General features: G+C 40.7%; 1 protein-coding gene across 1 annotated transcript in view; it reads left to right on the forward strand.

Annotated features, from left to right (window-relative positions):
• The first annotated feature begins 14,640 nt into the window (after positions 1–14,640).
• Positions 14,641–26,411, forward strand: part of GPR139 (G protein-coupled receptor 139) — a 211,336-nt gene continuing 199,565 nt past the window's right edge. The window contains exon 1 of the mRNA XM_063932395.1: positions 14,641–14,931. Coding sequence (XP_063788465.1) covers positions 14,820–14,931 — 112 coding nt within the window. The 5' untranslated portion in view covers positions 14,641–14,819. The remainder of the gene's footprint in view (positions 14,932–26,411) is intronic.

Raw genomic sequence — 26,411 nt, forward strand, 5'->3', positions numbered from 1 at the left:
TGCTTGGCTGCATTGGGAGAGGAATCAGCAGCAGAAAGAAGTAATAATGCCACTATATAGGTCATTGGTATGGCCTTATCTAGAATACTGTGTTCAATTCTGGAGGCCATATTAATACATTAGAGACTGTACAAAGAAGGACAACTAAAATGTTGTATGGCCTACATCACAAAACATACCCAAAAAGACTAAAAAAAATTATTATGTATCATTTGGAGCAGAGAAGGGAAAGGCGGGACATGATAGAAATGTTCATATATATCAAGGGTTTTAACAAAGTCCAGGAGGGAAACATTCTTCAAGTAGTAGAACACGAGGACATGCACTCAAACTGGAGGGAGGTAGGTTCAGGGGAAATTTGAGGAAAAATTACTTCACAGAAAGGGTAGTGGACAAGTGGAATAGCCTCCTATCAGATGTGGTAGAGGCTAAGATAGTAGAGTAATTTAAACATGCATTGGATAGACATAAGGATATTCTTACAAAAAATAAGGCTCAAATAAGGTATGAGGTAAAAATATGGTAAATAAGGGGAGGACAAGATGGACCAAGTGGTTCTTTTCTGCCATCAAATTCTATGCTTTTTATGTTTAGTGTGGCATAATATGAACTGGGGACACTGGGCCTTATTCAGGTTTGTTTGCAAAACAAAAAAGCACACTAATGGGCAAAATCATGTTGCACTGCAAATGGGGAAGACGTAACATATGCAAAGAAATTTAGATTTGGGTGGGGTGTGTTCAATCTGAAATCTAAATTGCAGTGTAAAAATAAAGCAGCCAGTATGTACAATGCACAGTAACAATATAACCCACCCAAATCTAACTCTCTCTGCACATATTACATCTGCCTCACCTGCAGTACAACATGGTTTTGCCTATTAGTGTGCTTATTTGGTTCACTAAAAAAAATGAATAACCCCCAGTGCATGTCATTATGTGAATTGGGAGTACTGTGTGGCATAATGTGTATTGGCAGCCCTACAATTTGACATAACATAACATAACATAACATAGGGCACTACTATGGTTCAGAAAATAAACTAGGGCACTACTATGTGGCATAACATTAACTAAGTCACTACTATGGTTCACAGAATGAAATAGGGCACTATTATGGGGCAAATAATTAGCAACTGCCAGTGTCGGACTGGGGCATGAAGGGCCCTCCGGTGGAATGCAGTGTTAGGGGCCCATACTTAAGGGTGTGGCCAGCCTACAAAGGGGGTGTGGCCAGCATCCACAGAGGCTTGAAATACACAATAGTCTAGTGCAGTGTAATGCAACATATCTACCATGTATAATACAAGTGCACAGTCTGGAACCTGATACCTAGAGGAAGGAGTGGGCACTCAGGCAGTGGGGCCTACCAGTGGTTTCCCTGGTACCCCTGTGGGCCAGTCCGACCCTGGCAACTGCTGTGGAGAGGTATCTCTCTAGAAGCACTGGGACAGGGGCCCCCTCAAAATGTTGCTTTGGAGCCTACAAAGTTCTGCCAAGGCCCCTGCACTCAATACACCCCATTCATCATATTAGCTGATGCAGACTTTTGCACCTCCCCAGATACCTTATTCTAGGCTTACAAATAAATGTGATTCCCCAAAAACTGGGTACAATTGCTCAAAAGCAGGTGCGTGATGTCAGACAAGCAGTTTTACAATTTTTTTGGTTTGTAAGTAGTCTGTCCTCTAACATGGGAAAGGGACCAGATATGCATGGCTGTCCTGATTTCAGTTACTCCCAGATAGATTTTTATAAATGTCTGTAGGTATGTATGCATATAAGAAGGTAAGTCTATTAAGTGGGATGCATTCTCTCACTTGCATACAATCCCATCACCCAGCTTGGCTTAGATCACTCAGCTGTTTCTGTGAAGTGTCTCCTGGTCAATGTCTTAAAAAAACAAACAAACAAACAAACAAACAAACAGGTATCTGCTTCTTAATCGGAGGATGGTCCAATTATTTCAATACAATGAAAACGCAGGGGTTATAGATTTATTGTGGACTTGAGTTCATTGTTTATAAAATCTACTTGTTTTATTTCTATAAACTATTGTCAATCGCTTATAATGTCCAACAAATGTTCTAGTAGCAATGGTTATTAGCTGCTATCTAGGGTTTTATGGCTGAAGTAAATGTGATTTCTCCTGTTTCCTCCTAGCACAGTTACATTGCCAAAGAGTAGTAGCTGTAATGAATGGGATGTAGAGGAATACTATTTTACACTCAGCACCTGTGTTAAAACCTTCAAAAACAACTACAACGGTTATCAAATTTATTTTTAACCACTTAACTGACAATATTTTGCCTTCAAAACTGTTCATACACTTCTTGTTGTTTTTTTAAATTATTTTATTTAATATAGTTTAAAAAGTATTTTTTTTACATATTTAAATATTATATTATGCACATCTGCAGAACAAATCTCCTCGTTAAAAACTGAGGGACACAGTGGGGCGGTGCGGTCGCATGTAACATAGTATCTAAGGTTGAAAAAAAGACAATTTTCCATCGAGTTCAACCTATTTCTGGTCTCCTATGCACGATTATTTTGTATAAAATTTTGACTGAAGTTGATGACTGCCGTTACGTTTTACCCCTCTTTCTTATAATAACCATAGTGCGTGACTATGGGGGTAATTCCAAGTTGATCGCAGCAGGAATTTTGTTAGCAGTTGGGCAAAACCATGTGCACTGCAGGGGAGGCAGATATAACATGTGCAGAAAGAGTTAGATTTGGGTGGGTTATTTTGTTTCTGTGCAGGGTAAATACTGGCTGCTTTATTTTTACACTGCAATTTAGATTGCAGATTGAACACACCACACCCAAATCTAACTCTCTCTGCACATGTTATATCTGCCTCCCCTGCAGTGCACATGGTTTTGGCCAACTGCTAACAAAAGTCCTGCTGCGATCAACTTGGAATTACCCCCAATGCCCCGTAACCCTGGATATCCTTATCCATTAGGAATTTATCTAACCCATTCTTAAAGGTGTTGACTGAGTCGGCCATTACAACTCCCTCAGGCAGGGAATTCCAAACACGTATCGTCCATACCGTAAAAAAGCCTTTACGCCATATTGTGCGGAATCTCCTCTCCTCTAACCTGAGCGAGTGTCCATGAGTTCTCTGTGTTGATCTAACCAAAAACAGGTCCTGCGCAAGATCTGTATATTGTCCCCTTACATATTTGTAAATGTTGATCATGTCCCCTCTTAATCTCCTTTCCAGTGTAAACATGCCTAGTCTTGCAAGCCTTTCCTTGTATTCCAGCGTCTCCATACCCTTAATTAGTTTGGTCGCCCGCCTCTGAACCTTTTCTAGCTCCAGGATATCCTTTTTGTTGTATGGTTCCCAGAATTGTACACAGTATTCAAGGTGTGGCCTCACAAGTGATTTATATAATGGGAGTATAATACTCTCGTTCCTAGCATCAATTCCCCGTTTTATGCATGCTAATATCTTATTAGCCTTCTTTGCTGCAGTCCTACTTTGGGTACTACTGCTTAGTTTGCTATCTATGAGGACCCCTTAGGCCCTTTTCAGTACAGAATCCCGTAATTTTACCCCATTTAGTAGGTTATTTTTGTTCTTGTTACCATAGTGCATTACCTTACACTTGTCTGTATTGAAGTGCATTCTCCATTTCGCTGCCCAAGCTTCTAATTTAACTAAGTCGTTCTGAAGCGACTCAGCATCCCCCTCCGCATTTATAACTTTACACAATTTGGTATCATCTGCAAAAATTGGCACCATGCTCTCTAGACCTTCTGTTAGGTCGTTAATGAAAATATTGAACAATAGCGGCACACCACTTAGCACTTCAGTCCAATTTGAAAAAGATCCATTAACCGCAACGCGCTGCTCCCTATTATCTAACCAATTTTATACCCAAGTGCATATTGTGCTTCCTAGCCCTGTTTCTTGTAGCTTGTAGATAAGTCTCATGCAGAGGCGGATTGGCCATAGGGTTCACAGGGAAGATTCCCGGTGGGCCGGTGCACCCGTGGGGCCTGTTTTGTTTGAGGACATGTGGTCCTTTTTATAGACATAATGAATAAGATGCTAAATAATTTGCATATATGAAAATTACTTTGCCACTTATCCTGTGATTGTAGATGATCTAGTGTATGCTCTGTCTGCTTGCTTGGCTGACATATAAGATTGAGTGAATAGTGATTGGGATATGGTTGGTGCAATAAGCAAGAAAATATATATTTCTAAAGAATGATATAGTTTCCTAAATTCTGAAGGTGTATCATATAATGTGCTCATAATATTTAATTTTATTTCTTTTTAACTTCCCCCTTGATGCTGAACATGTCCACTATCTGGAAAGTTTTTGGGGGAGGGTGCTGCTGCCATGGCCCATGGCTAGACCATACACCTCTGGTGCTGCCCATGTGGGGCCACTATTACAAATTTTTCCAGTGCCACTTTTTGTTCCCAATCCACCCCTGGTCTCATGTGTGCTTTGGCAAAATCTAAAAAGATTACATCCACCTCTTTACCCTGATCTAGGTTTGCGCTTACTGTTTCATAAAAGCCAAGTAAGTTTGTTTGACAGGATCTGTCCTTCATAAACCCATGTTGATTCCTTTTAATTACCTTATTGACTTCAAGGAACTTCTGAATACTATCTCTTAGAATACCTTCCAATACTTTCCCCACTATAGATGTAAGACTAACTGGTCTATAATTACCTGGTTCAGCTTTACTTCCCTTTTTGAATATAGGCACTACTTCCGCTATACGCCAGTCTTTGGGAACCATACCTGATATTACTGAATCCTTAAAGATCAAAAATAGCGGTTTTGCAAGTTCAGAGTGAAGCTCCATTAGAACCTTTGGGTGAATACCATCGGGACCATCTTTAAATGTTTCAATCGGTCACAGACTACTTCCTCACTTAAATAAGTACCTATCAGTGGGATATTCTCATTATTGAGATTATGTGTTAGTCCCTGAATTGGGTCCTCTCTAGTAAATACTGTTGAAAAAAACTCATTTAGTATGTCCGCTATGTCATTATCATTTTTGCTTAAGACTCCCAACTTGTCTTTATGTGGGGAAGATGTATCGTAACCTACATATTAGAATCAACGAGCATTTAAATAACATAAGGAGTAATAAGGAAAATCATAGCATTCCAGAACACTTCACTAAGAAACATAATAGTGATCCCTCAGGCCTAAAATTTATAGGTATAAAAATGGTAAAGAAACCTTGGAGAGGTGGAAACTGTAATGACCTACTACTAAAAGAAGAAGCAAGAACAATGTTTAATCTGGGAACATTAATACCGGGAGGGCTTAATGCAGAATGGGACCTTCATCCATTTTTGAAAGAGAATTGAAGAAATACTGATTCTATCATTTTTCTATCATTTTTATTTATTTTTTATTTATATAAATATATATATATATATATATATATAGGTTTATTTTTAATGAAATTAGGAATTAAGAACTATTATAAAACATTAAATTTTTAGTCACTGTGTTTTATGTTGGTATGTTTGTGTGTTTAAGATGGGGGTAATTAGTACTTTGTTTTCTTACCTGGATCCAGTTTAGCCTGCAGCCGACTGAAAGGGGTATCCTGGTCAAGGATTCGGAGCTGTCTATGCAAAGCTTCAAGGCGGAAGGTGCTCTCTAGGCATGTGAAAGCAGCACCTGGCAAACACAAACCATGGAGATTAATTGGAATTAAACAAGTAGTTATGATGTTGCTTAAATGATATAAATTCTCTAAGAAAGACTTCCGGTGGGTGGGGCACACAGAGTGGCCGCTTTTTACATGGGCTCCGGACCCTGATCTCCAGACTTCTCTCTAAAGTGTACAGTCAACCCAGGACTCTGCACCAAAGGCTGTCTGCAGACACCTTTATATCCTGCTGCAGCTTTGTGTCCGGGTCCCGGGTCCGGAGCCGCTTCTTTCACACCGGAGTCTAGCCTGCAAGGTTTCAGGCGTGTATGAACGCCCGCAGCCATCTTAGGGCGTGATCGTGGGGGAGTACTTGCTTGTTTCCCCTACAGTGCTGCTTTCGTGTTTAGCAATAATACGGGGCTTATCCTGCTACCTGCAACACAGCTGCCCGCTGTGGAATTTCTCACTTCACATTGAACTTTTCTGCTGGAACGCTGAACACTGAGTTAGATTGCTACTAGCCAGGACTGTAAGCCACACACTTTCCCTACATACAGTTATTAATGGCGACCCCTGCCTTTTTGGATATGCATACCACCTTTGCAAATCGCTTGGCACAAGAACTTAGTGACTTACTGATGCCATTCCTGGAGGATCGTGTAGCCCGCCTGCTGTCTCGCTTGGACACTGTGATGATGCCTGCTGATTCCCTCTCCCGGACCGCAGACACCATTACGAATGCAACCTCTTCAACTGCTGTGATGTCCGGCCCTCCTACCTCAAGTTCTCCGCACCCAGAAGGGATTAAACCCACTACTATTAAGATGGATTGTGGACTACCTGCTGGACACTTGGGCATTCGGATGTCAGCCCCCTACCCTATATGGCATGACTACTACATCTTGGAATCACTGTCATTGGAAATCTTGCACTGTCACCAATGGCAGTTGCCAGTCGACACATACCTATTTGTACCTGCTTACAGTTACCAGCTGGCTTTCCCGGCATTCGCTGTATGGTTGCTGCCCGCAAGGGGATTTGTCTTACCTCCCAACGTGTATATCTTATCCCTGTTTCCAGGCCTTATAGGGGCAATAACATGAATAGGCTGTCAATAACTTTTGTTTTACCTCTTTTTTCCTACTGACCTTATTTTATGACACTTACCAGTTTATGAGAAGTAGAGGGTTCTACTGGACACGTGTCCTACATTTCTTTTATTATTATTATTCCTTTTATTTTTATTCTTTTTTTCTTGTAATGTAGGGAATAGTGGATTTAGTATTGTATAAACCCGTCTGTGCTTTGTGGCCTACCAGATTTTTGAAGCTGATTACTGCAGTACATTATATGCCCTATGCTTAAGTTTATATATACAGTATCTGTCATACCCTTATGCTCTGGCCCATTAGGCCGTATCAGGTAATTATTATGATGTTCGCTTGCAGTATACAGTATTTGTAGTTATGTATCATTTGGTCTTAATGCACATGTTCTTGTTTTAAGACCTCTCTCACTCTGGTCATTCAGCGGAATACTCTGTAGTGGTCTATGCCCTATCGACTAGTATAATATTTACTGCTAATGAACACACAGATGTTTTTTTATTTTATTTTAGATTTTTCGAGGCCTATTATCCATGTACTGACATCTACACGGATATATGTTTCTTTGGGTTTTTTTTTTCTTTTATATCCCATTATATCCACTCATTAGAATTAAGGTATTCCTTGATACTGTTTTGTTTGTGGAGGGGAAATACAGGTATTATGTGTTTGATAGCCCCTTCAGCCCTACTTTCTTTACCTTATGCCGTAAAATAATTTCCACTGCATAGATAGTTGGCACTATAGTTTGTAGTTTATTTTTTGACCATGAGCTACGGCCGTAGCTCATGCTCTCCCCATTTTGGTTGGGAAAATTTTGAGAAAATGGAGTTTGGAGCAATGTATTATCTACTTCGCTTGTGATTACCATACGGCTTTTCTTAGTTCCCCGTATAATAACTTATCACGCTGTCTTGTACGCTGTGTTAAAAACTATTTTACTAATTTGTCTGAATTATTTGTTACGTTGTCATAATTTAAGATCTTTTCCCTGATTATGTACAATGTCTGAATGCATTTGCTTCAATAAAAAACATGTTAAAAAAAAGATGGGGGTAATTAAATCCCACCACTTGAGCAAAATCATTGTCAAATATAAGAAAAACCGGGCCACATGGACATTGAGGAAAACACTGAAGCCATGGGGACTGTATAATTACAAATAAGGAGTTTTACTAAAATATATAGCGAGAGAGTGGGATTTAATGGAGGAAGATAAGAGTATGATTTTAAAAGAAGCAAAGTCTGATTAAAAATAATAATAAGCCTAAACGCATTCAATACAAGTATCAATGGTAACGATTCTGAATGCGGGCGGAAGTGATGCGGCTGGTTAGGGTGGAACTGATGGAGGAAGTCAGTAAAGACGGAACTGACGGTTGAGCACTGGTAGCCGTGACAACGGTAAACAACATATGGTAAGAACGAGGACGGAAGTGATGCGTCCAGTGGAGGAGGACCTTATGAAAGAAGGGCGGAATCTGGAAGCAGCAAAGGCGATATACAAAGCTGGAGTAAGGGCGGAAGCTACGATGAAAGTGAGATGAGGGGCGGAAGTGTCTATCCGTCTCCATAAGAACCACTATCAGAGGGGCGGAAGTGTCTATCCGTCTCCATGGGAACCGCTATCAGAGGGAGCTATAAAAGCAGATCAGATGGTGCACTCAGTTATCCTGACGAAGCCTGCTAGACAGGCGAAACTAGTTTATGCTAGAGCACCACACAACGTCTGCCGGCGGACATCTGATGCTTTGCTTTCTTTGATACCTACGGATTTACAAGTAAGTTGCGGTGATTCCCAACTTCTAGAAGTGACTTCCACTTTATGTTTATGAATGCCCTTGAAGAAATTATGGACTTTTACGAGTTTCATTTGTTAGAAAGTTCTTAATAAGGACACTGCAAGATTTTGGGACCGATCATACTGCACGTTATAAAGGATATAACTATCCTCTAAGGTGAAAGATTTGCTAAGGCATTTCACCACCTAATATATGTTTTATGTTGTATTGTTTATATGTAGTATACCAGTATTAGGACTCACTTTTTTCTAGATACAGTATTAATTAAATAAATGTGTAATTTTGTGCCTATATATTTTTAAATAAAATATTTTCCATAAAGATCTATCTGATATCATAGCGCTTGGAGGGCTTTTTTTGGTTTCTTAACGTAACATTGGGAAAAGTGGATTCCCTTCATACTCCTGCAGCAGCTTGGTTTATCGGATAGCGTTAAGTCCTTTTATTTTGTTTCTTTATGTCTTTTAAAGGGCCTATACTCTCCTTCTTTAATCTCTTGCTATTAATGTATTTAAAAAAAAATTTGGGATTCGCTTTGCTTTGCTTTCCTTTGCTACTAGTTTTTCAGTTTCTACTTTAGCCGCTCTTATTTCCTTTTTGCAAATTTTGTTACATTCCTTATAGTGCTGAAATGACTCTGCTTCCCCGTCAGATTTGTATTTTTTAAATGCTCGCCTTTTCTTGCCCATAAATTCCTTTATCTTTTTGTTAAGCCACATTGGTTTATGATTTCTATTCCTTTTTTTGCTGCTCGTAGGAATAAATTTGAGAGTATTTTTAGCTAGCAGTAATTTTAGTACCTCCCATTTCTCCGTAGTATTTTTTCCTAAAAACAAACCTTCCCATTCAATATCCCTGAAAAATACCCTCATCTTTTCAAAATTCGCTTTGCTAAAGTTTAGAGTCCTAGTTGAGCCAGTATAGAGCTGTTTATGAAAACTGATATTGAATGTGACCATATAGTGGTCGCTGTTTCCTATGGGTTCCCCTACTATAATACCTGATACCAAATCCCCATTGTTTGTTAATACCAGGTCTAAGATTGCATTGTACCTAGTTGGTTCCTCAATTAGTTGAACTAAGTAGTTATAGAAAAAATAGTTCACAACTATCTTTTTGAATACTACTATATACAGCGCCAGGTTATACAGTTTGAGATTATTCTCTCACTGTATTCACACATTTGAACTAAGTAGTTATCATTAAGTGTGTTTAAAAACATATTGCCCCTAGCAGTATCACATGAATCGTTTTTCCAGTTTATCTCTGGATAGTTAAAATCTCCCATCACTACTATGTCTCCTACTCCTGCTGCTCTTTCAATTTGCTTTAGTAACAATTCCTCATCAGATACTTTGATACCAGGCGGCCTATAGCATACACCCAATACTAACTTTTATATTCCTATTTCCCCGCATGCAATTTCTACCCATAATGTCTCGATAGTGTCTCCATTCCCATCCTGAATATCTTCCCGTATATTAGGTTTTAAAAACGGCTTTACGTAAAGACACACCCCTCCACCATTTTTATTTAGTCTGTCTCTCCTAAACAATGTATAACCCTCTAGATTGACTGTCCAATCATGAGATTCGTCCCACCAAGTTTCAGTAATGCCTATAATATCATACTGTTTGCTTGCTGCAAGTATTTCTAGTTTGCCCTTTTTACCAGTAATGCTTCTAGCGTTTACATACATACAACTAAGATAAGTATTTTCCCTTGCGTTAGGGACATCTTTCACCTTATGTAGTAATGATGACCTGTAATCGTCATTGGTTAGTGCTTTGGTAAAATCTCTTTTAGTACCCATGTTAGTAACCTTACCGCCTGCTCTTACCCTCCCCCCAACTTCTCCCCCATTTCGTTTACTACCGCCATCCCCACTATTCTCACTGCATGACCTGTAGTTTCTAGCTAAACCCTTCCCCCAAGCTCCTAGTTTAAAATCTCCTCCAACCTTCTAACCATCCTTCCCCCCAGCACCGCTGCCCCCTCCTCAGTCAGGTGCAATCCATCACGACAAAAGAGATGGCACCTGACTGAGAAGTCCGTCCAGTGTTCCAGGAACACAAACCCCTCTTTCCTGCTCCAATCCCTAAGCCACACATTTACCTCCCTAATCTCCCTCTGCCTCTCTGGACTAGCGCGTGGCACGGGTAATATTTCGGAGAATATTACCTTAGATGTCCTTGCCTTAAGTTTCTTTCCTAAGTCCCTATAGTCTTTCTTAGGGACATCCCACCTTCCGCTAACTTTGTCATTGGTGCCAACGTGCACCAAGACCGCCGGGTCTTTCCCAACCCCTCCCAACAATCTACCCGGTCCGCGATGTGCCGTACCCGAGCACCCGGGAGACAACAGACTGTACGGCGATCACGGTCCCAGTAGCAGATTGCCCTATCTGCCTTCCTGATGATAGAATCCCCTACCACCACCATCTGACTAGGCACCTCACTATCTTTTATCCCAACTGCGCCAGAGGGACTGCTCCTCTGGATGCTAGAGAGAGCAGTCTCCTCCGGCACCGTCATTTCTTCACTATCATCCACCAATTCCTCGTCCAGTCGGGCAAATTTGTTTGGGTTTGATAGTTCGGAGATGTTGAGCCTCCCCCTCTTTTTCTTCCTTCTGTGACCCAGCTGGCTACCTGATCATAATCCTCTTCTACCAGTGACCCCTCCCGCAACTCCTCCACCGTTCTGTCTAAACTTCGCTCAAGATTGTGAATCTCCCTCAGTCGCGTAACGGTTTGCTCTAGACCAGTTACCTGGGCTTCCAGGGCAACCGTTCGCACACACCTCATGCAGATGTAATCACACTGGGCCGGTAGCTCCAGGTGTGGATATATCTTGCACGACATGCACTGAGTGAGGTCCCCAATCACAGCCCCTCCCATATTGTTTGTAAGGTCTAACTCCCTGTTACTCTCAAAGAAAAAGAAGCAAAAAGAAAAAGTAGAAGACAAACAATCTGGGCAAACACTCACTTATACAATAATTAAGCTGGCTTATACTTATCTATCTTTGTGCGGTTCTTGGTCCTTCGCTTTTATGCAGCTGTAGTACTCCAGTGCCCCCTCTGAGTGGGACCTCTCCTGCGGCACCGATACTCCACTTAACAGTTGCAGTTGTTCCAGCTCACTGCACCTCCTTTTCACTCGGCTTCCAGCTCCTGCTTCTGCTGATTCCAACTCACATACACTTATAAATCCAAGCTACACTTTGAAATACAAGCTCCCTTACAATGAGCAAACAATGTGATCTGACCATGCCAGTTAAGTGCAGATTTTAGGAGATGTTATTTATCATGTTCTGCATAGTCTATGATAAAGTGAAATATAATATTCTCTGTCATGTACAGCAATATATAAACAAATTAAACAATAATTATAAAACACACAACTTTAAAAATACCCAAAAATGATTTTTATAATGTATTTGTAATACAGGTTGAGTATCCCATATCCAAATATTCCGAAATACGGAAAATTCCGAAATACGGACTTTTTTGAGCGAGAGTGAGATAGTGAAACCTTTGTTTTTTTGATGGCTCAATGTACACAAACTTTGTTTAATACACAAAGTTATTAAAAATATTGTATTAAATGACCTACAGGCTGTGTGTATAAGGTGTATATGAAACATAAATTAATTGTGTAAATGTACACACACTTTGTTTAATGCACAAAGTTATAAAAAATATTGGCTAAAATGACCTTCAGGCTGTGTGTATAAGGTGTTTATGTAACATAAATGCATTCTGTGCTTAGATTTAGGTCCCATCGCCATGATATCTCATTATGGTATGCAATTATTCCAAAATACGGAAAAATCCCATATCCAAAATACCTCTGGTCCCAAGCATTTTGGATAAGGGATACTCAACCTGTAGTAACTGCTTGGAAAAAGTATAAGTATGTAAAATATGGAAAGGCTAGCAATTCTTAAACAGTATACGCCTGCTTCTACCCAATCCATCCCACTAAGCAACCCAATATTAAATTAATAACATTCATTTTTAAAATTAGACCTATTTACCTCTACTCTGAACAATTAGAGACAGTATGATACACAGAGCAATTGCAGTTTTAGTATTGTTTTATTCTACTATCCATTATTTTGAAAGAGACTTGGTGGGATGGGGAGCAAGCCCTGGGAAAAAGGATTGCTCTGGACCTTTTTATGTACTGTGATAAAGGGAAAATAGAGATGGGTTATGATATCACTCAGTATCGTGATGAAAATAATAAACAATTTCTCTATATATTTACATCCTGTTAAGTGTAAGAAGTCATAAATAGCATAGTGACTGGGCCAACAGTTGGCAAGAGGTTAGAACACAGTATACTGTACTTGTACAGCATACTTTTTGGAGGTGACAAGCAGCTCAGTATATGGAGAATGGTACTGATTCCAGGAACACTGCTCACAATGCATTCAAAATATGTATTTAGGGCCTAACTCAGACCTGATCGCAGCAGCATATTTGTTATCTAATGGACAATTCCATGTGCACTGCAGAGGAGGCAGATATAACATGTGCAGAGAGAGTAAGATTTGGGTGGGTTATATTGTTTCTGTGCAGGGTAAATACTGGCTGCTTTATTTTTACACTGCAATTTAGATTTCAGTTTCAACACACCCCACCCACATCTAACTCTGGTCATAATACATTTCTTTTGCTTTAAAAATGATCTCATATACAAATAAGTTCTGTATTTCAACCATACGTTATCAGAAAAAAAGCAAAAATATATTGGGGACTGATTTATCAAGTATTACCATACGCAATTTGTAGCCTACAGACTAAGATATGCTAATTTGGCTATCTGTCTGTCCATATGCATACCTCTTTGATTTCATGCTTCCTGGTCGCACCGCCCACTGTTCTTTTGCATCCATGGTTCAGCTGTCATCATTAGTACCTGAAGCTGCACCAGCCGCTATGCTGGTGCAAAAGATACGTCTGATACGGGATGTAGTCACTATCCCAGCGTTCAGGATCCCGGCGGTCAGCATACTGACGCCAGGATCCCGGCGGCCAGAATGCCGGCAAGGGGCCCAGGACCATTCCCACTCGTGGATGTCCATGACACTCATAGAGTGGGAATAGAACCTGTGGCGAGTGCAGGGAGCCACTGAGCCCGCAGAGTGTCGAGCGCAGCAACCCCGCAAGGGTCTTTGTTGCGCTCGCTTCCCTGCTGGCATTCTTGCGGCCAGGATACCGGCGTCGGTATGTTGACCGCCGGGATCCCGCTGGTCACCCATACCCAACGCGCCTGACACAGTTGTCCCAAGTGCATCCAAACACCTAAATCAAGCATGGAAGTTTGGCTACACGCTACATGCCCTTTACACTCCCATCAAACACGGTCACTCTGTGCGTCTTAATACTCAATACCCAGAAACACCTACTTGACGTTAGCCTCCGTTTGCTAGAGTACCGTCAAGGTTGCAACTACTTGCTACTTGGGAGGCATCATGTGGCGCATGCACACACATTATATTCAGATTCTGATGAATGCGCAGTCAGCTCAGAATCAAGAAATGCGTCCTTCTCTTAAGATGCATCCGACTCACAATATCCCCTAAATGCATTATATGTCATCAATAAACTATCCCGTTATTATAAAATTGTCATTATCCACATTTCTGTTATACTATTCATAATGTTTATACAGAATGTTATAGCTGCATAAAATATTAATATTACATATATTATAAAATGATACTGTATTATTATCAGGTTGTTAAATCCATTTACACTAGCGAATGAATATTAGTTAGCCTTAGTCATTTCAGTGAACAGAGGGATGGGGGGATGGTGGGCTGAGTGGCTAATTCATTATCACCACTTGAACCTTCTGTAGTTCTTTTGCAAAGTGGTGCAGGGGCAGCCGTCTTCCCCAGCCTTGTCTCTGACAGCAGGCTGACTGTTCTCCCCCACTGGTGTGCACATCCACTGCTCAGAACTGCTCACTCATCCACAATTCATATTATAAATCGGTCTTCCTAAGGACAGCTCAGCTCTTTATCTCCTGTGTGTAAAGCATGCAGCAGGCAGAGGAACCACTGCACTTTCTCTTAATTATTACAGTGAGCAGCAGGTGGAGGGAGTCCTGGGATGCAGGGATTCTCTGAAGGACAAAGGCTCTTGCTGGATACACAGCTCTCTGAAGAGCTGGACTAGCATCTTTCTGTTTCTTTCACTTATGCTTTGAAAGAACAGATTCCAAGCAACATAGAAAAGCAAGTAAATGGAGCACAATCATATCTACAACAGCTCTCTCCTTTCACACAAGTATGGCTGTGGCTTGGGATATGTACCTGTCATATACTACAGTCTCTTGCTTTGTCTAGGATTACCAGGTAAGTGCATCTTTTTCATGTTTACCTAAAATAACCTTTACTTTCTCAGAATATAGAATAGAAACCTGCCAAATGCAGTGGCCAGAGCTGGTACAGATATGGCAGAGATCCATAGTAACTGTGTAACTCTTTGTGCTGTGATAGATAACATCTGCATGCATGTTAGAGTGCACCTTGCATGTTAGAGTGCACCTTGCAGAAGGTGCAGAGGATAAATATCTTTATTAACCTTTTACGAGATAGTTGAGGTGTCAATAGTGATACAGCTTGTAGGCTCCCCAGACAAGTGATTAAGCATTATGTATTGCATTTATTTAAACAGATAATCTATTAATCACCTACTGTATCTGTCTTATAGCAGCCTCAGTATATGATGCTTAATCAACTACTGTACAGTATGTACAAATAATGTGTGGGGGGGCACCTACAGTAATTCTGGCTTCTCTGCAAGTTTCTTGGAGTTAAACTCCAAACTTGTTTGACTGGAACAATTTGACTGGAAAATACCTTACCCTTAACCATGTGCAATTTATCTGTTTTACGTAAAAATACTTTTATCGAAACCATGTGTAATTTATCTTATTTACATAAAAATACTTTTCCCGTAACCAATTGCATTTTATCTTATTAACGTAAAAATACCCTTAATGTAACCATGTGCATTTTATCTTATTTACCTAAAAATACTCTTACTGTAACCATGTACATTTTATCTTATTTACCTAAAAATACTCTTACTGTAACCATGTGCATTTTATCTTATTTACCTAAAAATACTCTTACTGTAGCCATGTGCATTTTATCTTATTTACCTAAAAATACTCTTACTGTAGCCATGTGCATTTTATCTTATTTACCTAAAAATACTCTTACTGTAACCATGTGCATTTTATCTTATTTACCCAAAAATACTCTTACTGTAACCATGTGCATTTTATCTTATTTACCCAAAAATACTCTTACTGTAACCATGTGCATTTTATCTTATTTACCTAAAAATACTCTTAATGTAACCATGTGCATTTTATCTTATTTACCCAAAAATACTCTTACTGTAACCATGTGCATTTTATCTTATTTACCCAAAAATACTCTTACTGTAACCATGTGCATTTTATCTTATTTACCCAAAAATACTCTTACTGTAACCATGTGCATTTTATCTTATTTACATAAAAATAACTTACTTGCAACACAAACTGCGCAAAAATAATGAACCTGAATTTAGTTTAGCAAAAAACAATTAAACAATAGTTGTAATTAGAGGATTTAGAACAGGAATACTACTGAGAAAAAGAACTGAAACCAGGAAAATGTGTTATTATGGTTTCTATACCGATGCATTCATGGGTTAAATGAGTATTCCAATAGTCATGACATGAACATTAAAAATCAAGCCACACACTTTACTCTGTTCAATTTTCTGCTTCTCTGCTCTATGAGAGATTATGGAGATGAATTAAGAAGATGCTAACCTTGATGTTTTGTAGATATCTACAGATAACTCATTTTAAACAATCTCATAAAGTACATGCAGGGCCGTAACTAGGGGGGGGGGGCTAAGGGTGCATGGGCGCTGGGTGCAGAATTTGAGGGGGCGCCAGGGAGTTGCAGAGGAGCAGGGTTTTTGTTTTTTATACCGGCAGTGCTGTGCTGCTCCAGAGAGACAGCAGACAGCTCCCGGGGCAATGTCTCTGACCCACCTGTCTGCCCGCATCTGGCTCCGTCGCTGTGCAGGTGAGCTCCAGTACCTGGGATTTTTCTTACGCTGGCTACTGTCTTAAACTCTCTTCTTTGCCATGCAGTGCTGAAACTAGCGTGCGGTGCACCATACATGCTATAGAAGCGCACTGTGCTCCAGTTAGCAGTATCAACCTCCGGTTTGCCTCCCAGATGGGGAGAATTGGTGTAGCTTATAGGGGGGGGTGTAGTGTAGTGACGTAGTGTACCATATAGGGTATGTAGTGTAGAAATGTATTGCAGTATATAGGGACATGTAGTGCACTGATGTGGTGTAGCATACAGTATAAGGGGATGTAGTGTAGTGATGTAGTGTAGCATATAGGGTATGTAGTGTAGTGCATAGGGGCGTGTAGTGTAATGATGCTGTTCAGCGTATAGGGGATGATATATAGTAATGTAGTGCAGTGGATAAGGGAATATAGTGCAGTGATGAAGTGTTATGATATAGGGGGTAATTCAGAGTTGATCGCAGCAGCAAATTTGTTAGCAGTTGGGCAAAACTATGTGCACTGCGGGGGGGGGGCAGAAATAACATTTGCAGAGAGAGTTAGATTTGGGTGGGTTATTTTGTTTCTGTGCAGGGTAAATACTGGCTACTTTATTTTTACACTGCAATTTAGATTTCAGTTTGAACACACCCCACCCAAATCTAACTCTCTCAGCACATGTTATATCTGCCCCCCCCCCCCCCCCCTGCAGTGCACATGGTTTTGCCCAACTGCTTTCAAATTTGCTGCTGCGATCAACTCTGAATTACCCCCATAGTGCAATATATGGGGACACACAGAGGAGCATGTAGTTGAACAAGCTGGCGGGGCATGTGACGCATAGGGCATTTGGGGCATATAGGGGAATATTGTCCAATAGTATCGGGGGCACGCCAAATTGCTGCCTTGCCCCGGGTGACGAAAATCCTAGTTTTGCCCCTGGTATATGCATCTAGCATGCTGGTAACTGCCTTGTGTTTTACAGTATATTGATCATGACATACTGTACTGTACAATGCTTGAAGTTCATCCACATTCCAGTTATCTACTGTACATAAAGTAATATGTATAATGTCATTGTTTCAGAATTCTGCAGGAAAATCCAACATTTAGACAAAATAATCTGGCCCACATCATGTGAATGCTTTCAGTGACCACTTGACATATTTTATAAGTATTCTGTTATTTTTTATATATATATATATATATATATATATATATATAATTTATTTATTTATTCATTTATTTATCTTTTTGCTGACCCTGTTTCACCTATGTAAGGGGCCTGGATGAGGGAAGATCCCGTAGACCAGAGTTTCTCAAGCATGGTCCTCAAGGCACCTCAACTGTCCAGGTTTTAGGTATACGCATGGCTCAGCAGAGATGGTTAAATCAAATCGAGTTGCTAATTATGTCACCTGTGGCCAAGCATGGCTATGCTTAAAACCTGCACCGTTGGGTTGCCTTGAGGACTGCGTTTGAGAACCTCTGCCGTAAACACAACCTTAGTTGCCTAAAACTATTATCTGTTCACTAATCACATTTTTATTACATAGAACATTTTGCAGCCTCTCCCATCATAACTATACTTCTTCTAGCCATGTAATTTATCATGTCTTTACCTTAAAAACTAATCTGTGTACTTTTTTCCCGATGTTTTAGTCCTTTTTTCTTTGTTAATGAAATATTAAAAAATTAACCTATAGGCTATGCAGGTAAAGAACACAGCATGGTGCATCTCCCTCCTTAAGGCACCACTGTAACCAGGGTTAGACTGGCCCACAGTGGTACTGGGAAACCCCTGGTGGGCCTACTCAAGAGATCAGGTTCCAGATTGTGCACTTGAATTATATGTTATTCATATGTTACATTATACTGCAAGTGACTATGGTGTAATTTGTACAACACATTGCTGTTATTAATCTTGTACCCTGTCATACATGCACTAGCAGTATTTACTATATATATATTTATCTAGGGAGCCAGACCATGCACTTGCTAATGGTTAGCCAAGCCTCTAAGCATGGGCCCTATCACTGCATTCCCCCAGTGGGCCCTTCATGCCCCTGTCTGACACTGACTGTAATACTAAGTGCAGCCCTGGAACTAAGCATACTGTAATAAAGAGAAGTGTAACACTCTTCTGTAAGGACCTCTAAGGTACATGAAATTACTGTACATACATATTTTATATGAATAGTTAATAATCTATGTCTATACAATTGGTTGCCATTGATAGACTCCTAGCCTAGAGCTGTTTGGAGACTAGGGAAGTTTACAGATGTCAATCTTAGTAACAGCCACCCATTATGAGATGAGATCCTATTAAGCTACAGAATTCTAGTAATAGACGACAAGTGTCTTTTAGTCACCACTCTGGTCTCTTATTTAACCTAAACCTCCTTGTCTGGAGCTAAATGCAATACAGTCCAATCAGGAGAAATCAGCAAGTGACACATTGGACGATCAGTGTGCCACCTGGAGTACAGGTATCTGAGAGTCAGCATCCCCTCTACCTGTCAGTCAACACAATACTCATACAGTGTGGGGACAGCAGGAGTACAGGTTACAGGGAGTCAGCAGAAAGACCCTCCTTTCATTGTGTCTACTATACTAACACTGTCAGCCAACACACTACACGTACAATGTGGGGACAGCAGGAGTACAGGTTACAGGGGGTCAGCAGAAAGACCCTCCTTTCATTGTGTCTACTATACTAACACTGTCAGCCAACACACTACACGTACAATGTGGGGACAGCAGGAGTACAGGTTACAGGGGGTCAGCAGAAAGACCCTCCTTTCATTGTGTCTACTATACTAACACTGTCTGCCAACACACTACACACACAGTGTGGGGACAGCAGGAGTACAGGTTACAGGGAGTCAGCAGAAAGACCCTCCTTTCATTGTGTCTACTATATTAACACTGTCAGCCAACACACTACACATACAGTGTGGGGACAGCAGGAGTACAGGTTACAGGGGGTCAGCAGAAAGACCCTCCTTTCATTGTGTCTACTATACTAACACTGTCAGCCAACACACTACACATACAGTGTGGGGACAGCAGGAGTACAGGTTACAGGGAGTCAGCAGAAAGACCTTCCCTTCATTGTGTCTACTATATTAATTAACACTGTCAGCCAACACACTACACATACAGTGTGGGTACAGCACAAGCACAGATAACTATGAGGCAGTAAAAAGACCCATCTTCCCCTGTACCTACCTACTATACAACACTGTCAGCCACACTACTCATACAGGGGCAGATGTATTAAGCAAAGAGAAGTGATAAAGTGAAAGGTGATAATGCACCAGCCAATCAGCTCCTAACTTGCATGTCACAGGCTCGGTTTGAAAAATGACAGTTAGGAGCTGACTGGCTGGTGCGTTATCACCTTCCACTTTATCACTTCTCCAGGCTTAATACATCTGCCCCACAGTGTGGAGATTTGTTGGGGAGAGGGGAGCGTTGCTGCAACGGTGACCTCAGTATGTCTTAACTAGTCAGCTGACGTGAAGGTTTTCATAAAATTTAATTAAGATTAACAACCCTTTTGAGGCTACTTTGCACATTCTTCGAACACAATATGAGTATGTCATTTAATACAAAACATAACTTTCCTTTATTCAAATGCTTTAAACTTTTGGAGTTATATTGCTGAATCTTTTCTTGGTTTATGTAGAAAATGGTGTATTACTTCAACTACTTCTTCTTGTTCACTAATACTTTGCCCTTGTGGTTGACCCTGGGCGTAAGGTTGCCACAAATTGTGCCACCAGACACCAAGCATTTCCCCAAGAAACAGCTACAGATGTGTCCACTTACATCTTTGCTTTTTTACAAATTTGGCACAACATGCAAAACACGGCTAAGCCGTTTTTCATGAGTAGCGAGTGGATGAATTTTAAAATGTTTGTTTGTCATAAGCGGATTCGGTTTTACTCGGTTCTCAAAACCGAATCTTATTGGCTATCCAAAACACGTGACATCAGTGAGCCAATAAGATTCGGTTTTGAGAACCGAGTAAAACCGAATCCGCTCATCACCAGTATAAAGTAACACATTAAAGAAGCAAATTAAGAAAAATCATAAGGCATGGCTAAATCTCTGAGCATATAGCATGCAAAACTGTGCCATACATGGCGGGATATAGCAAAGATGTATATGGACACACCTGTACATAGTAATATTGAAACAAAACAACATAAGTCTACCAGGTTTTGTTTAAAATCAGAGGTAATATAAAATCCCAATTTATACTGCTGGCGGGAGGGGGGAGGGGGGGATGTGGGGAGCGAGGGGTCATAAATTACAATCAGAATATTTTTCAGCATCAATCACCTGTATAACACTACACAACGCTTATAGCTAAAGGCAGTGTAACATTTTTCGCATGAGTGACATCCAGCCCACTTTTACATGCAGCTAAACAGGAGGCATCACCAGTTGCTTCTGCAGAGACTGTCATAGTCTGCCTCTCCTTACAGTGAGGAACCCTTTCCATGCTGATGTTTACAACAAATTTCTCTCACATACAGATGTCCTGTATTAGCTGTACATTCCTAGGAATTGATAGATTACTAGACAAGCCTTTGTCCTTACCCTGGATTAATTCTACATAGTAAATAGGTCACATCTAAGGTGTTTTTTTCACCAAATGAAAGATCCTGACTCATCTAATCTTACAGATAGATATGCATACTCTCCACTCCCTTAATTGATAAGGTTGTTCTTCTATATGCAGGTTCCCAAAACTCTTCCCCATATTATACATGGTCTATATAGAGGCTCAGGCTTACATATTTGCATTGGGAGCATTAATTACCTTTATTATGCATTTTACGTAATACTCCCCAACATAAATAAGATGATTCAGGATAGGGTAAGAGGGCACATCTGCAGCACGTAAATTGTGGTAATGTCCCATTGCTGTGAGTGGTCCCTCTCACTACATTTTCATAGCCACATGCACTAGTGGCAGGTGCGTGTAGCACCCATTGCTCACCTCTCTATAATGCAAAGTAGCATTAAGTACCCACCACCCAACTGCCAGGCTGTTCAGGACAGTGTAGTTCCGATTGTGGAGGCAAGACAGCATTCAAATCAGGACAGTCTGCAGAAATCAAAACTGTTGTGAGGTATGTTTGCAGTACATTAATTGTCTATCATTAGGTTGTACGTCTCAGTTTGCTGCCTACTAGTATGCCTTACTTGTATTTTCTTACATTTGTCTATATTATCCAGTGCTATTTTTGCAGAAAATTAGGTTCTGGAACTCCTGGTGGGTGGGCAGTGATGGGCGGGGCTATGTGTAATGTGGGAGGAGCTACAGTGGGCGGGACACCTTTGTAAGAATATAGAATTTTCCTTTGTAAGAATAAAGAATTTGCACGTACCTAAGCCCAAAAAATGGTGTGTAGTCTCGCTGCAAGGGGTGTGGCCTTTCAGGAAAAGACTACCTTAAACCCAGTTTTGCAACCTGCATGCCCAGACATTGGCCACCACAGGAAAAAAAAAATCCTGATTCATGCCCCTTACATTATTTGTCATTTTTCATGCTCATTACCAGGTGTTTCATGCTCATTGCCAGGCGGTCGTGCTCTGGGTTCCATGCCCGTTGCCAGGGACTTCATGCTTATTGTCAGGGGTTTCCTGCTTGTTATCAGGGGTCTCATCCTCATTGTCAGGGGTTTCATGCTCAGGGTCTCATAAGGGGTCTTATACTCGTCAGGGGTTTCATGCTCATTGTCAGGGGTCTCATGCTCCTTGCCAGGAGTTTCATGCTCATTGTCAGGGGTCTCATGCTCATTGCCAGGAGTTTTATGCTCATTGCCAGGGTTCTCATGCTCGTTGCCAAGGGTTCATACTCTGGGTTCCATGCTCGTTGCCAGGGACTTCATGCTTATTGTCAGAGGTTTGCTGCTCGTTATCAGGGGTCTCATCCTCATTGTCAGGTGTTTCATGCTCAGGGTCTCATAAGGGGTCTTATACTTGTCAGGGGTCTCATGCTCATTGCCAGGAGTTTCATGCTCATTGCCAGGGGTCTCATGCTCGTTGCCAAGGGTTCATACTCTGGGTTCCATGCTCATTGCCAGGGGTTTCATGCTTATTGTCAGGGGTTTCCTGCTCGTTGTTCGAGGTTTCATGCACGTTGTCAGGGGTTTCATGCTTATTGTCAGGGGTTTCCTGCTCGTTGTTCGTGGTTTCATGCTCATTGTCAGGGGTTTCATGCTCATTGTTAGGGGTTTCATGGGAGAAGATGCATCTTCTACTCGCAGCGCCAGAGTTCCCTGCACTTCCTGGTTATGCTATTTGCACCTCCAGTGACAGACACTAGAGATCAAGTATGACATCACAATAAAATCAAGTAACATCTTGGTATTGGGGAACAGTGTCCACACTTTAAAATGGTAAATCAAGACATAAAAAATAGAGTAAAAAATATGGTAAAAAGTTCAAATCAATTTCATAACAAAAATGGCAATCTAATGTAGATAATAATACATAAAAAGTATATAGCACAGATCAAAAGCTCTTATTCAAATGGAAGTGAGAGGAGCAGTCTCACTTCCATTTGAAAGATAAGAGCTTTCAATCTGTGCTGTTCACTTTTTTATGTATTATTCCCACAATGACCTTAACAGTGTGGCGTTTATATATTCTCCGCATACTTGCGTGGGTTTCCTCCGGGTACTACACGGCCATTTCCAAGTGATATGCATATGCGCACTGGAGATGTGCCTGTAAACAAGGCACGGGTGCCATGTTCCCGGAGACCTGCGCATTATGCCAGAGTCTACTTGCTGCTAGAGAGGAGGAGGCTGCACGTGGTTCCCCTCCTCTCTTAAAATGCCCCTGGTTATTTTTTTTCTTTTGTTACACCTTACATACACACATTTTATGTACAGTAGAACAGTATAATTACAAAAAAATTAAATATATCCTCTCTACTAAGAACATCCAGATTGCAACTTAATTGATAAAAATGAATCAGATTGGGTTCTCACAAAACAGCCCTTCATGAACCCATGCTGATACTGTGTTTAATTTTCCAGATCTTGCAATTTATTCTTACAGTGAAATTGTAGGAAAGAAATTAGTGTGGTGTGCAAAGCATGCTGTGCGACATTGGTGTTAAGGCAAACATGATATATTGTGCACAGTACAGTACATGCACTATAGACAACAGAATTAGGTTTGTATGGTAAACTTACTGTAATTCTTTGAGTAGTATGAATGATAAACTGTACCACTGTGAAAAACACGACACACAGACAAATTATATATATATATATATATATATATATATATATATATATATATATATATATACACAACCAACAGCAGGTGCGGCACTCCGTGTGACGAGATCAACAGGACACTTACTTCAAAAGTGGTGACAACGTTTCAATGCGGTTTATTAGTGCATTTTCATCAGGTCAGATAACAAAAGAAAGAAAAGTGCTTACCTATATACTGTGTGTGCTAAACGCCATGTCCGCACTTCCGGATCCCAGACACGCGTCTGGTCCGTCGGCGCTCACCAGTGACGTCACTACCCACTGCCGGTAGTCATAGAAACATCAACCAAGCAAACATAATGGTATACACATGATACATGCAATCAAAATCAAAATATTGAAGGTAGAACTGTACATAGGTATAATCAATAAAAGTCTAGAGCTATGTAACAACAATCTAATATAAAATTAGCCTTCGTAACACATATCTAAGGCGAGTGTCGACTAAAAAGCACAATATCATATAGGCATATCTACTGCTCGCTAGAGCTAATTGTATGGTCTCTGGGTATATAGTCGTAAGATGGCCAAAGCTATATAAATATACACTACAATACCATGTAATCAATATGTCTAGCCAGCGGTTGATCAGCATGCTGTGACATGTACCCCACCAAGGTCTGAGTAAATACATAAATCAGTAGATAAATAAATGAACGCTACATTTATAAAAGTGCATTTAAACCAAGATGCTCATTCAAACCTCTGGGGTGCAATGTCCCCAGACGGTGGATCCATCTTGTTTCAAGCTGAAGGAGTTTCATGCCCCTATCACCACCCCGGGTCAGGGGGGGAACATGATCAACCATGCGGTAGCGTAAAGAAACCAATGGATGTCGGGCTACGGCAAAGTGCCGGGCAACTGGTTGGTCGCTAGAACCTTTAACAATGGCTGCTTTGATGGCCGAACGATGAGCTGCCATCCTTTCTTTAAACATTCTAACAGTTTTGCCTATATATGACATACCACATGGGCACAGTAGCTGGTAAATTACAAACTTAGATGAGCAAGTCAAGGTATAGTTAATAGTCAACATTCTGCCAGTGAGTGGATGAGGGAAATTTTTACCACTTATCATAAATTGACATGTAACACAAGTGCATCTAATACAACCCTTAGAATTAGCCTGCATGGAAACATTAGGGTTAGGAGAAATATCAGCTTTGACTAGCATATCCCTAATGTTCCGTCGTCTAGTATAGCAAGGCATAAGTCTAGTCAGTCCTAGATTAAATTCTTTGTCAGACTGAACAATGTTCCAAAGTTTCTTAGAAATTTGGTTAATGCTACTGCTAGCAGGGCTAAATTGGCCCACCCAGGGCAGAATGTTAGTGGATACAGTGTTTTGAGGTTTTACCTGTAGTAGACATGACCTATCAGCTGCCAACGCCTTGGCTTTGGCCTGTTCAAGTAACAGTCTTGGGTATCCCCTGGCCAAAAATTTGTTAATCATACTATTCATTTGGATCTCAGCTAATGCAGGATCAGAAGTGATACGTCGGACTCTGAGTAACTGGGAAAAAGGCAAACCTTGCTTAAGCGGTGTGGGGTGGAAGCTAGAATAGTGCAATAGATTGTTCCTATCAGTCGGTTTGGTAAATACTGAAGTATGGATTTGACCATCCCTGATAGAGATCTCCACATCCAAGTAGTTAACGGAATCAGTGCTCAAGTTGTATGTAAATTTGACTGGGTGGTTACGGCTATTGTGTGTCTCTAACACCAGAACTAATCTGGACTGCGGGCCCTTCCACAAAGGGCCCGCAGTCCAGATTAGTTCAGGTGTTAGAGACACACAATAGCCGTAACCACCCAGTCAAATTTACATACAACTTGAGCACTGATTCCGTTAACTACTTGGATGTGGAGATCTCTATCAGGGATGGTCAAATCCATACTTCAGTATTTACCAAACCGACTGATAGGAACAATCTATTGCACTATTCTAGCTTCCACCCCACACCGCTTAAGGAAGGTTTGCCTTTTTCCCAGTTACTCAGAGTCCGACGTATCACTTCTGATCCTGCATTAGCTGAGATCCAAATGAATAGTATGATTAACAAATTTTTGGCCAGGGGATACCCAAGACTGTTACTTGAACAGGCCAAAGCCAAGGCGTTGGCAGCTGATAGGTCATGTCTACTACAGGTAAAACCTCAAAACACTGTATCCACTAACATTCTGCCCTGGGTGGGCCAATTTAGCCCTGCTAGCAGTAGCATTAACCAAATTTCTAAGAAACTTTGGAACATTGTTCAGTCTGACAAAGAATTGAATCTAGGACTGACTAGACTTATGCCTTGCTATACTAGACGACGGAACATTAGGGATATGCTAGTCAAAGCTGATATTTCTCCTAACCCTAATGTTTCCATGCAGGCTAATTCTAAGGGTTGTATTAGATGCACTTGTGTTACATGTCAATTTATGATAAGTGGT

Source organism: Pseudophryne corroboree, chromosome 7 (assembly GCF_028390025.1).
Source record: "Pseudophryne corroboree isolate aPseCor3 chromosome 7, aPseCor3.hap2, whole genome shotgun sequence".
NCBI classification, from domain to species: Eukaryota; Metazoa; Chordata; class Amphibia; order Anura; family Myobatrachidae; genus Pseudophryne; species Pseudophryne corroboree.